The sequence below is a fragment of the Ovis canadensis genome, chromosome 22, assembly GCF_042477335.2.
Source record: "Ovis canadensis isolate MfBH-ARS-UI-01 breed Bighorn chromosome 22, ARS-UI_OviCan_v2, whole genome shotgun sequence".
NCBI lineage: Eukaryota > Metazoa > Chordata > Mammalia > Artiodactyla > Bovidae > Ovis > Ovis canadensis.
In genome coordinates, this window is record NC_091266.1 from 61,839,804 (window position 1) to 61,852,863 (window position 13,060).

At 47.0% G+C, this 13,060-nt stretch overlaps 2 protein-coding genes across 7 annotated transcripts in view; one reads left to right on the forward strand and one right to left on the reverse strand.

The window, feature by feature from the left end:
• DOCK1 (dedicator of cytokinesis 1) overlaps positions 1 to 13,060 on the forward strand; it is a 568,995-nt gene that overhangs the window by 262,179 nt on the left and 293,756 nt on the right. The window lies entirely within an intron of this gene.
• The window catches only part of INSYN2A (inhibitory synaptic factor 2A), a 61,539-nt gene that overhangs the window by 36,816 nt on the left and 11,663 nt on the right, over positions 1 to 13,060 (reverse strand). For 4 of the 5 annotated variants that reach the window (XM_069566872.1, XM_069566869.1, XM_069566870.1 and 1 more), the window contains exon 1: positions 1,625 to 3,593. In XM_069566872.1, coding sequence (XP_069422973.1) covers positions 1,625 to 2,817 — 1,193 coding nt within the window. In that variant the 5' untranslated portion in view covers positions 2,818 to 3,593. Of the gene's footprint in view, positions 1 to 1,624; positions 3,594 to 13,060 lie in introns of those variants that run through there. The other variant, XM_069566868.1, reaches the window with a different exon arrangement.

The window sequence follows — 13,060 nt, forward strand, 5'->3', positions numbered from 1 at the left end:
TCGGTCCTGTCTGGGCTTTTAATGTTTCTATGGGAATGTGCTCTGCTGATCAACAAATCCCTTATAGACCCACCGCACTGTGTTGCTTTTGGCTGCATATTTATTCAAGTCCAAATGATTGAAATGGGATGAAAATGGAGATGTAAACCCAAAATTCAACAAAGACTTTTGAAAGCCTTCTGTCATGGTAGGTTGCTACTAATCTCCTGTTAGATTAGTTTACAATTGGCTAGCAACTCATTTTGCTTCATACTGTCAGCTGCAAACAATGCTAGGTCATAGGACGTGCCAGGCAGGGGGTGGTGGGGGCTGGTAGATTACTGACCGTCAACTCCTTTTGTAGGTCGACCACCTGCATGAAGTCAGACGCCAAGGGCGCTATCTACATCAGGCAGCTTGGCTCTGGGGCCAGGCCTTAAGCCTCCTCTGCTACCTTGGAACATAGAGGTTGTTCCCTCCCCTTAGTTTGCAAGATGCAAACACGATGTACCTCAGTCACGGCCATCCTGTGCACCAGGTGGCTTGCTGTCCTGACAGTGCATTTCTGGGCTTAGCATCATTCTGGCCTGGCTGCCAGCTCACTTAACCAGGGACTGGGGCCCACAGGGTGAAGGCCGCTAATCACATGAGGCCAGAGGGCACCGTCTCAGTTGCCACCTCCAAAACACAGGCTGGAAGAATCCAGACAACATCACAGGGGAATGGGAAAGAGCTGATCGGCCATCTTGACAAAGCCAATGAACCACAACGTTATTTCAAGAAGCACAGGAGCAGAGCAGTGCTGGCTGTTTCCCATCAGCCTAGCACACGGCCTGGCCTTCCTAGCTAAGAGGCTCAAGACTAAAGTCCTATCTTTAGGTCATTTGTTGTTAAATTCGCTGCTGCACAATTTCAAGTTCAAAAGATGGGAAACAAAGTTCAGCAATCTGTTATCAGCGGCAGACAGTCCTGGCTGTTAACATTCTCTCTCCTGCCCATCTGGATACACAGGGCATCTCGTGGAGAAAGGCGTCTCTCTCCTAATCATATACAGATAGCATCTGTCTATGAATGGACATCGCTTCTGTAAGCTCCAAGTAAGATTGGGGGGGGGGGGACCATATTGTCTGTTGTATAAAATATAAAACCTGGTATAGTCCTGAATATCAGTGTTATTCCAATTATTTAGCATAAGCGAGGCAGCATTTACTTTTCAAAATGCCATCCGAATTTCTTTTCCATTACTAAAAGAGGCAAGTCACTTCTTAGTTAGAGTAGATATTCTGGACTGGCATACCTATTGTACTTCATCAGTATCATAAACCTTTAGTCCCCAGAGCTAAAAAGGGACGATCCATCCATTCATTCAAAATGTACTCAAGTCCAGACCAGGCCCATGAATGCTAGCCAACAAGTCAACCTTGCAGGTGAGGATGAATGAGTTTTAGGATCACAGAATAACCTGGGGTCCCTTTGAAATTGCCCCCTCCCACCTGTCCTCAGACCTGAATCTGTTCTCAGAAATGCTGGCTCTGGTCTTATTTAGGGATCTGGGCTTTGGGGGCTGGCAGTGGGCCCCACCCCCACCCCCCAGAGGGTGGCGAGCTTGCAGTGGGCATTGTAAGACCGGTGGGAACATACATACCCTTCCCGGTGGGCTTCTCCTTTCTCCAGCTCCTGAATGACCCCCAAGAGCACTTTGATGGTTTCCTGGCTTGAACTGATCAAGTTCTCCATCATCTGAAGCTGTGCTTTCAGGTCGACCACTTCCGTGTGAGGCACGATTTGTTGGCATTCTTCATCTGCAGCGAGCGCCCGGGGACAAGGCTGGCGCTCCTGTCCCGAGGGGGCCTGAGTCTGCAGGGAGGCGTCTTCTTCGCTACATTCCGGGGACAGGCACTGCGTCGGGGGCGAGCAGGCCGGGGCGGCGCCCGGCAGGGCCTGGAGCCCGCTGGCCTGCGCGGCTGTTCTCCGCTCCAGGTCGGCCGCGGGGCAGAGGGACCACTCGCTGGAGGGGGCGGAGTTCGACAAGGCCGGCGCGGGGGCCCTGGCGCCTGGGGCGGGTGCGTACACGGTGGCCACTTCGGTCTTAAACACCCTCCGGTGGGCCGATGAAGCCGGCTCCTCGGTGTCCGGGGTCGCCCTGCCCTGCCTGGCTTTCCCGGGCAGCTGATACTCCAGCTCCTGGGAGGACGACCGAGTGGAGTTCTGCACCGGAGCATCGCGGTAGCTGTGCCGGTCGGGGGTTTTACACGGCTCAGTGCAGTTGACCCCGGTGGGCGGCCCCAGCGCATTCACGTGTTCGTCGGAGTGGAAAACCAAGGCGGTGGTCTTCTGCACCGGGCCCGCGCCCCACGGCTGGGCCTCCTCGCTCGGCCCTTCCTGGCTCTTCTCTTTCGCGTCAATTACCAACCCGTTGTTCTGACTTTTAAAGGCCTCGGTGCCTGGGATGCTTTTGAGAGTCCCCTTTTTGCGGTCCAGAGGGAAAGTCTGGTAACACTTCTTGAGGTCGGGTGAGGTCTGTACACCCGTGCTCTTGGTGACGTTGGGGATGGACCGCCGGGCCGGCACGGTCATGTACTTGCGGTAGGCAGCCCGGCAGGACGCGGGCCTGGCCTCCCGCTTGTCACCCTGCAGGCCCGAGGCGAGCTGAGTGTCCCTCTGCTCGTTTTGCGCCTCGCAGATGTCCTTAAAGCGCACCTGCAGGGCTTTATTTCGCTTCTTAATCTGCCGGTTGGGATCCAGGGCATATTTCATCTCCAGGGCCAGACAGGCGGCAGGCTCCACTTCACTCGCGGAGGTCGTGAGTACGCATTTGCTGGGTTCCTTACTGACCATGGTTCCTGCAGGCGGATACAACAACAGACCTTGTCAGTGAAACAGAAACCCACAGGAAACCACAGGCAGCGCAGGCTTTGGGCCAGAATGACGGATGCCTGCTCCCTAATTATTTTTAAACAGGTGAGGTCGGCCTTTATGTTAAGGAAAATCAGACAGGCAGAGAATCCCTGGCAGGCACAGTTTGAAATGCTTCTCAGATATTAAAGCTTGCCTCCCTCTCCATGTGGGATACACTCGTTTTTCCTTTGATAGTAAGGCATGTTTCCCCATTAGACAAACCTGTTTTACTACATTCATCAAGAAGCCCAGTGACCCGGCCTCCTCTGCCTTTTGTTTTTGCAGATTGCTGTCTTGCACGCACATCTCCACTTCACAGGCAGATGGTTTTCAAAATGCAACTTACTTGGTTTAGGCTTTTACTACTCTTTTGAGGGCTACCGATTAATCTATTATTGGAATCCAAGAGGATTGCCATTTTCTCTTAAAGATGTCTTGGAGATTCTAGCTCCTGATCAGATAAATGTGGAGAGTCCTCCGATGAGGAACTGAACTGCATCTATTTATGTCAGCCATTCTGGATGCTATGTGATAGGGGGCCGGGCTGGTTTATGGGAAAACTGCAAAGGGAACAGTCTCGGCAGTATGGCTTGCTTCTCATGGGTTAACATCAGCCATAGCGAGGGCATGGGTTTCCTGGTTTCTACAAAGTCTGTGTTAGCAACTCTTTTCTTCGATTCTGTGGAGAGGGGTATTTGAAAATACTTAAAAAAAAAAAGAAATTATTCTTTCTAGAATCAAGTTTTGTGTTTTGATCACAACCTCTGCAAATGAACACAATGGTGGTTGTTTCAGGATTTAAATTCTGAAAGAAAATAAAATCACAAGGCTTTATGTTAATCATGCAGATTCATCTTGGGCTGAATTATTAAATGCAACTAAAAAGATGCAGGTGGCCAGTGATTGCTCTGGGGGAATACCAGTGGGTAAAATGCCTTCACTTTATTAGGCAGATTCACAGCTGTTTATCACACATGGAAGGACTTTCTTGCGGGCTGAAGTGAAAGCAAGAAAATATAGTTAAGTATGCCATTTGTGAGTTAGCGTTTGCTTCTTTCCCCTCCCTGTGTTCAAGAAGAAAGCAGATGGGAGGAATCTGGGGTGTGGAGGGCCCTGGTGTCCAAGCGAGGTGCCCAGAGAGGGAGGGTTATTGACAGGAGCCGGTGAGAGCAATGCAAGGACAGGCTCAGGCTGCCACGTCCCACCCACCACCCAGGGACCCTCACGGACCCTCCCACGGCACTTCCTGTGAAATGCCATAGGCCCTGTGATCACGTGACTGCCACTCTGGGAGTCAGGGGTGTGCAGTCTTCACGTGCCTTGCTGGTAGAGGAGAGCCATGCCTAATACCTTCAGTGCCACTCATCCTGTTGCAAGGAGGAAACTAGTTCAGAGAGGTTAGGCCACTTGTTTATAGTCACCCAGCAAGCAAGACACGTAGGCAGGATCCTGGTCTACCTGCCCCCTTGAGTCCGTGTTGTTTCTCATACCTCAGGAGTCCAGTGAACAGAGAGGCCACTTCCCTACGTCCCTGAGTCACAACTGTAGGACAGCAGGGCTGGTGTTTCAGGGAGGAGCCCGGAGCCCTCGGCCAAGAGGGAGTTAAAGATCAGCCTCCCCCCGCCCGCGACTCAGAGTCTGGGACTCCGTTAAGTTGACATTGCAGGCCAGCATGGCACTGGTGTGGTCCAAAACTTCACTAGTGTTACTGAATGAAAGGCTTAGAGAAAAAATGCAAGTACTTCATCAATTATGCCTTGAACAGTGAGCCAGTAATCATGTTAGAGGACATCAGAAGGAATCCCTGCAGAGCTTGGTTCTAGTCACATCAGGTTTCCCAGCCCTGGCATTCTCGGTGTTATGGGCCAGGTGAGGCTTTGTCGGGGGGTCTCCTGTGCTGTGTAAAATATGCGTCAGCATCTTGGCTTCTCTCAATATTAGCAGCACGCCTACTCTAAAGTGATAGCCAGAATGGTCTCCAGACGAGTAGCCCTGGGCGTGCCTAACTGACTCCTCTCAAGAACCACTGAATCAGACCTTTAACCTTGGGTGGCTAGAGTGTGTCCTGAAGCTAAGGCAGGGGTGGAAAGCCACGTGAGAGAACAGGAAGGCATCACAGTGTCCCACCTCCCCAGGAGGCATGCAGCGTGCCAGCTCTGAGGCTCTAGTTTGCAAAAGATGTAGCTCGGAGCTCAGCCAACACGGAGGTGAGTCCTCATCCCATGGCAGCTGTCTGTCCTCTGACAAAAGAATTGATCTGAAACAGTCATATCCGGGGGGAGTCAGGAGCAAGACAGAGAACAAGCCTTCTTTCGTCTTTGGCGCCCTACTGGGCACTGAGGATATTTGGAGATGTTGGTCATTTGAAACTTGAAAAATGAGGCAGTTTTGGAAAGATGGAAAAGGCCGAGATACAGACTGAACAAGATCCTGGGTGATGGGGAGAGAGCATGCCTTATAAGGGGAGAGAGAGAGAGAGAGAGAGAGAGAGAGAGAGTGAGAGTGTATGTGTGTGTGTGTGTGTGTATAGTTGAGAGATACTTATTCCATAAGGTTAAAAAGATACACACAAGGGGCCTTGTGTGAGGGAGAGGATGCGGGCAGTGGGGATAATATGGAAGTGAAGCCTTAACCCTCACTCTTAGCTTGGATTTGTTATCTAAAGCCTCAGTTGTCCAGGTGTGTCAGAATGTATTGTACCATCATCCTGGAGAAGACCTTCATACTAGGGAATATTTGAAAGAGAGAGCATTTTTACAAAAAGCAATTTACTAGTAATTTTTCAGCCTTTTCCCTGCCACGACTGAAAAATGTGTGTCTGAATAAGTTTGTCCTACCATGCTATTCATCATCACGATTTGCCAAGAACTGCACTGAAATAATTTTTTTACATCAGTCTGCTGGTTTGGAAAGATATTCTGGTCTTGGACCCAACCATCAAACTAATAAAACAAATCAGAAGAATTAATTGCCAGTGGCAAAATAATAATAAATTCTTAAGCTCCTTTCTGTTTTACAGGGAGTTGCAAAATATATGAAAATAATTTCCTTATTAGTATAAATGACGGGGATAAATAAGATTTTTTTCATCAATTTAGTTTGTTGCTGGTTTTTCTTTCTTTTTTTTCTTTTAGGTAATATTAAGAGAGTTCTCCTAATCTTGCTAGTAGTAAAGATACCAACGAGTTTTGTAGGTGACTTATTTTGCCTTCAGATGAGTTTATAAGTTCTATTGATAGTGTTTTCTAAAGCTCTACAAAGGAAGTTTCCTGTTTGGGAATAATAGAGGCAACTATCATGATAGGATGGATAAACAGCAAGGTCACACTGTGTGGCACAGTGAGTGTGCTCAGTCACTCAGGCGTGTCCCACTCTTTGTGACCCATGGACTGCAGCCCACCAGGCTCCTCTCTCCGTGGAACTTTCCAGGTAAGAATACCGGAGTGAGTTGCCATTTCCTACTCCTGGGGATCTTCCCAACCTAGGGATCAAATGCATCTCTTGTGCTCCTGCATTGGCAGGCAGATTCTTCACCACTGTGCCACCTAGGAAGCCCAATATCTTCACTATCCTGTGATAAAGCATAATTAAAAAACATAGTCAAGGCTATGGGTTTTCCAGTAGCCATGTATGGATGTGAGACTTGGACTGTGAAGAAAGCTGAGTGCCGAAGAATTGATGCTTTTGAACTGTGGTGTTAGAGAAGACTCTTGAGAGTCCCTTGGACTGCAAGGAGATCCAACCAGTCCATTCTAAAGGAGATCAGTCCTGGGTGTTCATTGGAAAGCTGATGTTGAAGCTGAAACTCAATACTTTGGCCACCTCATGCAACGAGCTGACTCATTAGAAAAGACCCTGATGCTAGGAAAGATTGAGGGCAGGAGGAGAAGGGGACGACAAAGGATGAGATGCTTGGAGGGCCTCACCAACTCGATGGACATGAGTCTGGGTAAACTCCAGGAGTTGGTGATGGACAGAGAGGCCTGTTGTGCTGCAGTCCATGGAGTCGCAAAGAGTCGAACACGACTGAGTGAGTGAACTGAACTGAAAAATCATATGAAAAAATACAAATGTATAACTGAGTCACTTTGTTGTACAACTGAAATTAACACAGCATTCTAAATCAACTATATTTCGATAAAATTTAAAGAAAAAGAAAACGATTGTGTCGTGCAAGAAAACTGGTTGTTCTCTAGATGAGAGTCCAGGAGACGAGTGGGACTTCCTGGCATGCTTATTTTTCATTGTTCCGTCATGCATCTGTCATGTACGCCTTACAGTGTAGCCTCAACATTCAGTCCGTACGTCCCCGGTGTCTGGGTCCTAAACCAAGGCCCGCCCTGCCCCATGCAGTTCACTTTGATTTTCTCCCTGATCTCACGACATCCTCACAGCGATGACACTGTTGTTATCCTCAAGCTGGAAATAGAGAAACTGAGGCACTTGATTTTTTTTTTTTTTCTCTGGATCTTGCTCAGAATCACACTGCCAGTACATCCCTTTAAGTTCCCTGCCTGGGGAAATCTGTAACCCGAAATGACCCATGGGAAACCACAGGAAGCATCAGACAGCTGGAACTCAGGGCAGGCCCTTTCCTTGGCCTGTCTGCCACAAAGGATCTGGGTACAGGTTGCTTGGGGCACCACCACGTAGGCCCCAGCAGCATAGGCAGTCCTGCAGCAGACTCAGCCAGGGCTGCCTTGAGTTCTGGATTGATCGTGATGCCAAAATGCCGTTTTCAACAGTGGCTTGCCTCGTCCAGGTCGTCTTGGAGAACCATGGATTGTCAGAGTTAAACTACTGGCTTTAAAGCTGAAGGAGTTCGGAAAGTTTATTTTTCGTAAGAAAATTGTGTTTTAGAATTCACTAGACTGTGCTGTCTTGAGGTAAAAACGGCAAGTCATGGCTGTGCCTGGCTGGCTCGGGGAGTGCGCGATGTCGAGGAGCTGCTTGGAATATAAATGTCTTAATTACCCTCAAATTAAATTTCATAATCAAATGTGAGTTGTAAATATATAAACCCTGTATTTTTAGATTAGTGATGGAGAGTCATCTCTGCCTGCCGCTTTAAATTAATAGCTTATATAAAAATGTTCATTCCAGCTTAAAGGAGTGAAAGATGGAAGCAACTAAATGCCTAACAATAGGTAAATGGTTAAGTAAATTATGGTATACATTCACTCAGTGCGGCCATTAAAATGATAATTATAAAGATTATTTAGTATTGGAGGAAAACACTTGTGAAATAATGTCAAGTGAAAGAAAGCCATCTACCAAATTGTACTGGAAGAAAGTAACCAAAATTGGTTGTCGCCGTGGCACTGAGATGGTGCATTTGGGGAGGTTTGTTTTTCCCCTTCTTTCTTCTGGTTTGGGTGCAGGACCTGCAGTGTCCTTATGTTGTTTGCCAGTTAAAAAAAAGAAAAGAGCAAACTCGGTCCACACCTTAGGCAGCATGAGGGGATCAGGCCTCTGCAAACTAGAAACACTTGGATCGAATAAGGAAAACCCAGAAATGATTAGATTTGGGTACAAGCAGTCTCCCAAAGGTCATCTTTTATTGTTTTGAAGAAGCCTTGGATAAAGAAAGAAAATGAATTTCAAAATCCTGATGGTATTCATGTGTGTGTATGTGTATCTGATCTCGGGTGGGCTCGGCCTGCCCTGACTTGGGCTCCCAGGCAGAGATTAGGCCAGATCCTAACCACTAGACCAGCGGTCAGTGGTAAGGGCCCTGGTCCTTTGGCTTTGCGGAAAAGAATTCCCACAGAGCTGGGAAGGAGTGAAGCAGGTAAAGTATTTGTTAAGAGGAAAAAGAATGCAGTATGTATAGATAGACTCGCTCAGAAAGAAAGTCCCTGAATTGCTGAGTCGCACCCTCATGGCAGTTTGAATTACTATTATGGGGCATTTCTTCTGGGTTTCTCTTGGCCAGTCATTCTGATTTGCCTGGTTCACAGTCCACATGAGGTATATCTCAGGATCTTCCCATGTGTGAGCATGCATTTCTTAGCCAAGATGGATTCTACTGCAAAGGCCTCTGGGTAGAGCATCCCTTAGCATCCCTCCCCATTGACTTCCAAGGAGCCTTTCTGCACACATGTGGTTGGGGAGGTCTCCTGACTTCGGGAATGAGAAATATGTCATCTGGAGGTTAATTGTCCTGCTTTTCTCCTCCTCCCTTAATTTTCCTGCTAATCTCTCCTTGGTTCCCTGGTGGCTTAGATGGTAAAGAATCTGCCTGCAGTGTGGGAGACTCAGGTTCGATCCTTGCATTGGGAAGAACCCCTGGGGGAGGAAATGGCAACCCACTCCAGTATTCTTGCCTGGAGAATCCCATGGACAGAGGAGCCTGGCAGTCTACAGTCCATGGGGTCACAAAGAGTCAGACTTGACTGAAGCGGCTTGGCATGGCATTCTCTTCTTGGAGTTTCAGTCCGTAGGGAATGAATCTGTAATTGCTTCACCCTGGAGTTGGGGTGCATCTACCACCTGCCTCATGTCTGCCAAGGTGTAGACATCTACACGCATCTCTCTGTATGTATGTGGATCGGCCGGGAGAGCCAGGGAGTGTTTAGTTGAAAATATATCAATATGTGAGAAGACTCACGGTTGGGTGGAATTTGCCATCTGTTTTAATTAGAAATCAAACGGTTCTGCCCTATAATCTACAGCTAGCATCTGAGGCAAACTTGGTTGGTTTCAGCAGCTGATGAGAGAGAATCTCCGCTGGGTGAGCTCAGTTCTTACTGTCTGCAGGGACCCGGAGCTTTCCAGTCTGGGCTCGAGCTGTGATATCAATGGCATAATGCAGGCGACTGACAGGGGGGGCCGAGGAGCAGGCCGGCCTTGCCAGGACACCTCCAGGGTCCCCTCAGTCGGTGGATACGGCAGAAGAGCTAAGGCCAGCAACTCGATGAGTTTGGAAAGGGACTGCATGATATTATTGGTTTTCCTTGTGGCTTTCCCGCTGTTGAGACACCTTGGCGCTGAAGATGCTGGCCGGGATTCAGGATTAATTGGGTCAGCATTTTATTCTATATGCAGAGGGAATGCCTGAACTGGGAGCGGGGGAGTGATGAAAAAGAATATCCCATGTTTTAACACGCTGCTTCCTGGGCAGAAAGGGAAGTGAGGCAGAGACCCCCACACCTGTTCATGAATGCATCCGCCTTCTGAGATAGTTAACATTAAGACCTACGTTATCGTACTGATTGATTTTTCCAAAGCAAAAGTCCTCTCCTCAGGGCAAAGCTAGCTGCTATAGACTTTGGACTGTGTCTTAGTGAGATTCATTATCCAGTTTAATTTTGTTTAATACACTGAAATGATATTTTTCCAGACACGTGTTCCCATCTTCAGAGGTCATTGCCTATGAAGGCTGAAATGGGGTAAAAAAGAAAAGAATGCTGACACCCCTCTGAGACTGAGCTGTAGGCAGGGGGGCCACTCCTGTCTCAGTCCCCAAAGCTGTGGCCCTTTGTGAGAAATGCCCAAGCCGTGCCCCATCCCCTGGGTTGGTGGATGATTGACATAAGGTCTCCATCATTAAGACCTGAGGATCATCCATTGGGAAGCAGGACAGAAGAAATAGCTGCTCAGTGGAGACACCCAGTTCATGCATATCCCTGATTTCAGAAAACCCATTTTATGGATCTAATTCTGAATACAGTTTGATTTTGGCATGAAGAAGCTGGACTTCCCTTGATGACAATGGGCAGACGTTTTTAAAAGGTTTTCTAGAATGAGAAAAGAGTGAAATGGAGCCCCTGCACTCTTTGACCAAGTTAGTTTTATGTCCTTCCAACTGCTGACAGTATTCATTGTTTCTACTCTACATTTCTTCTTCGGCAATAGCAAATATTTAAATGAGAACTTTAATATCTGCTGTCTTATGCAGTGCATCTGTTGAGTAGCATTCTCTGCTCGTTTAATAACATTTTTCAGTTGTTGTGTTGCTGTAGCTTAGTCACTAAGTTGTGTCTGGCTCTTCGCAACCCCATGGACCGCAACACTCCAGGCTCCTCTGTCCTCCATTACCTGCTGGAGTTGCTCAGATTCATGTCCATTAAGTCAGTGATGCTATCTAACCATCTCATCCTCTGCTGCCTCCTTCTCCTTTTGCCTTTAATCTTTCCCAGCATCAGGGTCTTTCCCAATGAGTCGAATCAGGTGACCAATGTATTGCAGTTTCAAGCTTTAGCGTCAGTTGTTATGAGGAGGTTCTGTGTTATTTTTTACTCTCAGCAATGTCAAAATCATGATTGATCCTCAAATACATGAGCTTCTTTCCCCTTCTAATAATTAAGGCAAGTTCTTGACTTAAAAGAAAAAAAAAACAAACCTCATTTTTACCTACAGAAAAACTTTTATTACTTCAGCCACAAAGCATAAACTGACTCTCACTGGCCTGTTTCTAATTAGTGGGAGCAGAGGAAGTAAAGCACCCATTTTCTACGTGGATGTTTGGGTTTTGTGTTGAGGTTTTAGAAGGACCGGAAGATGCTGTCTTCATTGAACCAGACTTTTCCTCTTCATTTTTTGTCTGTTTACTTAGTTTTTCTATGTTCAGCTTATCCTGACATTAACCTTTCTTTATCCTCTGTCCAGATGGAATCTAAATTTGTAGAAATGGATTAGCAACCTTCTATGATGGTGGTGAAAATCAACTGGAAAAAAATACCTCCTCCAATTGAGATGTTATATCAACGTAGGAAACTTTATGTGAAGCAGTTAGCTTTGCTAATTAACTATGTCCAGGAAGAATTCAGTAAAACTGGTAACAGCCACTCATCAAAGTCATCTGTCAGACTAGAAAAGGAACTGATTGCCCTGTTCCTCTTTGCTCCCCCTTCAGTATGACAGTTACAGAAAATGGTAGAAATGAGGGCTTTCGTTTTGAGCATCGCTCTCGAGTGCATTTAGATGAATGGAGAAAATAGCCCACCTACTCTGTTCCCCAAAGGCTCCCAGTCATTAAGCAACAATCATGATGGTGTGGGACCTGACCGCAGAGCTGGAATTAGTAGGATGCAACAGAGGCGGCTTCCCTTCCTTAGATTATTTATGACAATCTCACTCTTTTGAGAACATGTGCGCACTGGAATGCGCCTTGTGCTTGTTTTGCCTTACTGATGAACTATGATGAATCCATCCACATACATATCTATATTTTTTTTACTAAATGACATGTTTTGACTCATGATATATCTGAAGCTAAAATTAGAACAGTAATTTCCCTAAAAAATAACTGTCAAGAGAGTGTATTTTCCCTTCTTCTTCTACCGGCTCAATCTCAGATCACATTGGAACACCCGGGCAGGGTTTCTGCTTGGAGGTGACCATCCACCACAACTGAAATCAATTAGAGTTAAAGATGCTATCCATCTCCCTGGCACGGCCATGGCAGTGTCCATCTATTACCACCAAAACGGATCCCCCGTGCGTTTTTCATTGCAGTGTGTCTCCCCTGGTACCTTGGCCTGGTCAAACTGTAGACTTGGCAAGGTCTTGTTCTACTGCTGAGGCAGCAAGCCATGAAAGAAAGGGAGAAATTTCTTTTAACCAGCTTCTATTTATCAGTAGAGAGATGACTGTCCAGGTCAGAATCATAACAAAAAGCCATAGTCAGAGTCAGCATGTATGGTCTTCCCATATACGGCTCACGTTTTGTCAGCCGTGTGGGATGGTTGCCTGGTCTGAACTCTCTCTCCTTTTCTGTGATACCTGTGCTATCACACAAAATGATGCAGGAATTATTTAATCTGAGTGGACCAAGGACATGAATTAAGGAAATGAATTAAGACCCCTTTCCTTCCACTGCAGCTGGTGAACAATGAGGGGGACCTCAGAAATAACTCATCACCCTGAAGAGAGATGCTGTCAGTGTAGACCAGACTTAGGCTTGTCGGGGAGACAGTGTACAGTCACTGGGGGTGTAGAAACAGAGGGCATATTCCTCGTAGCAGCTAATAGTTGCAACTGCAGGGGCACGTAGGGTGCACTTTCTGCATTTAGTGCCCAAAATATCCTCAGGCGTGGGAGGTGAAAAAAAATTACAAATGTCTGTGTGTCAAACCCTTTGGTGTCCAAATGGCTTTCACTTTGTATTTCTTATAAATTCGACTTCTCATTAGTCCCCATGGGTTTTTTTTTTAAATTTTATTTTACTCTGCCGGGTCAG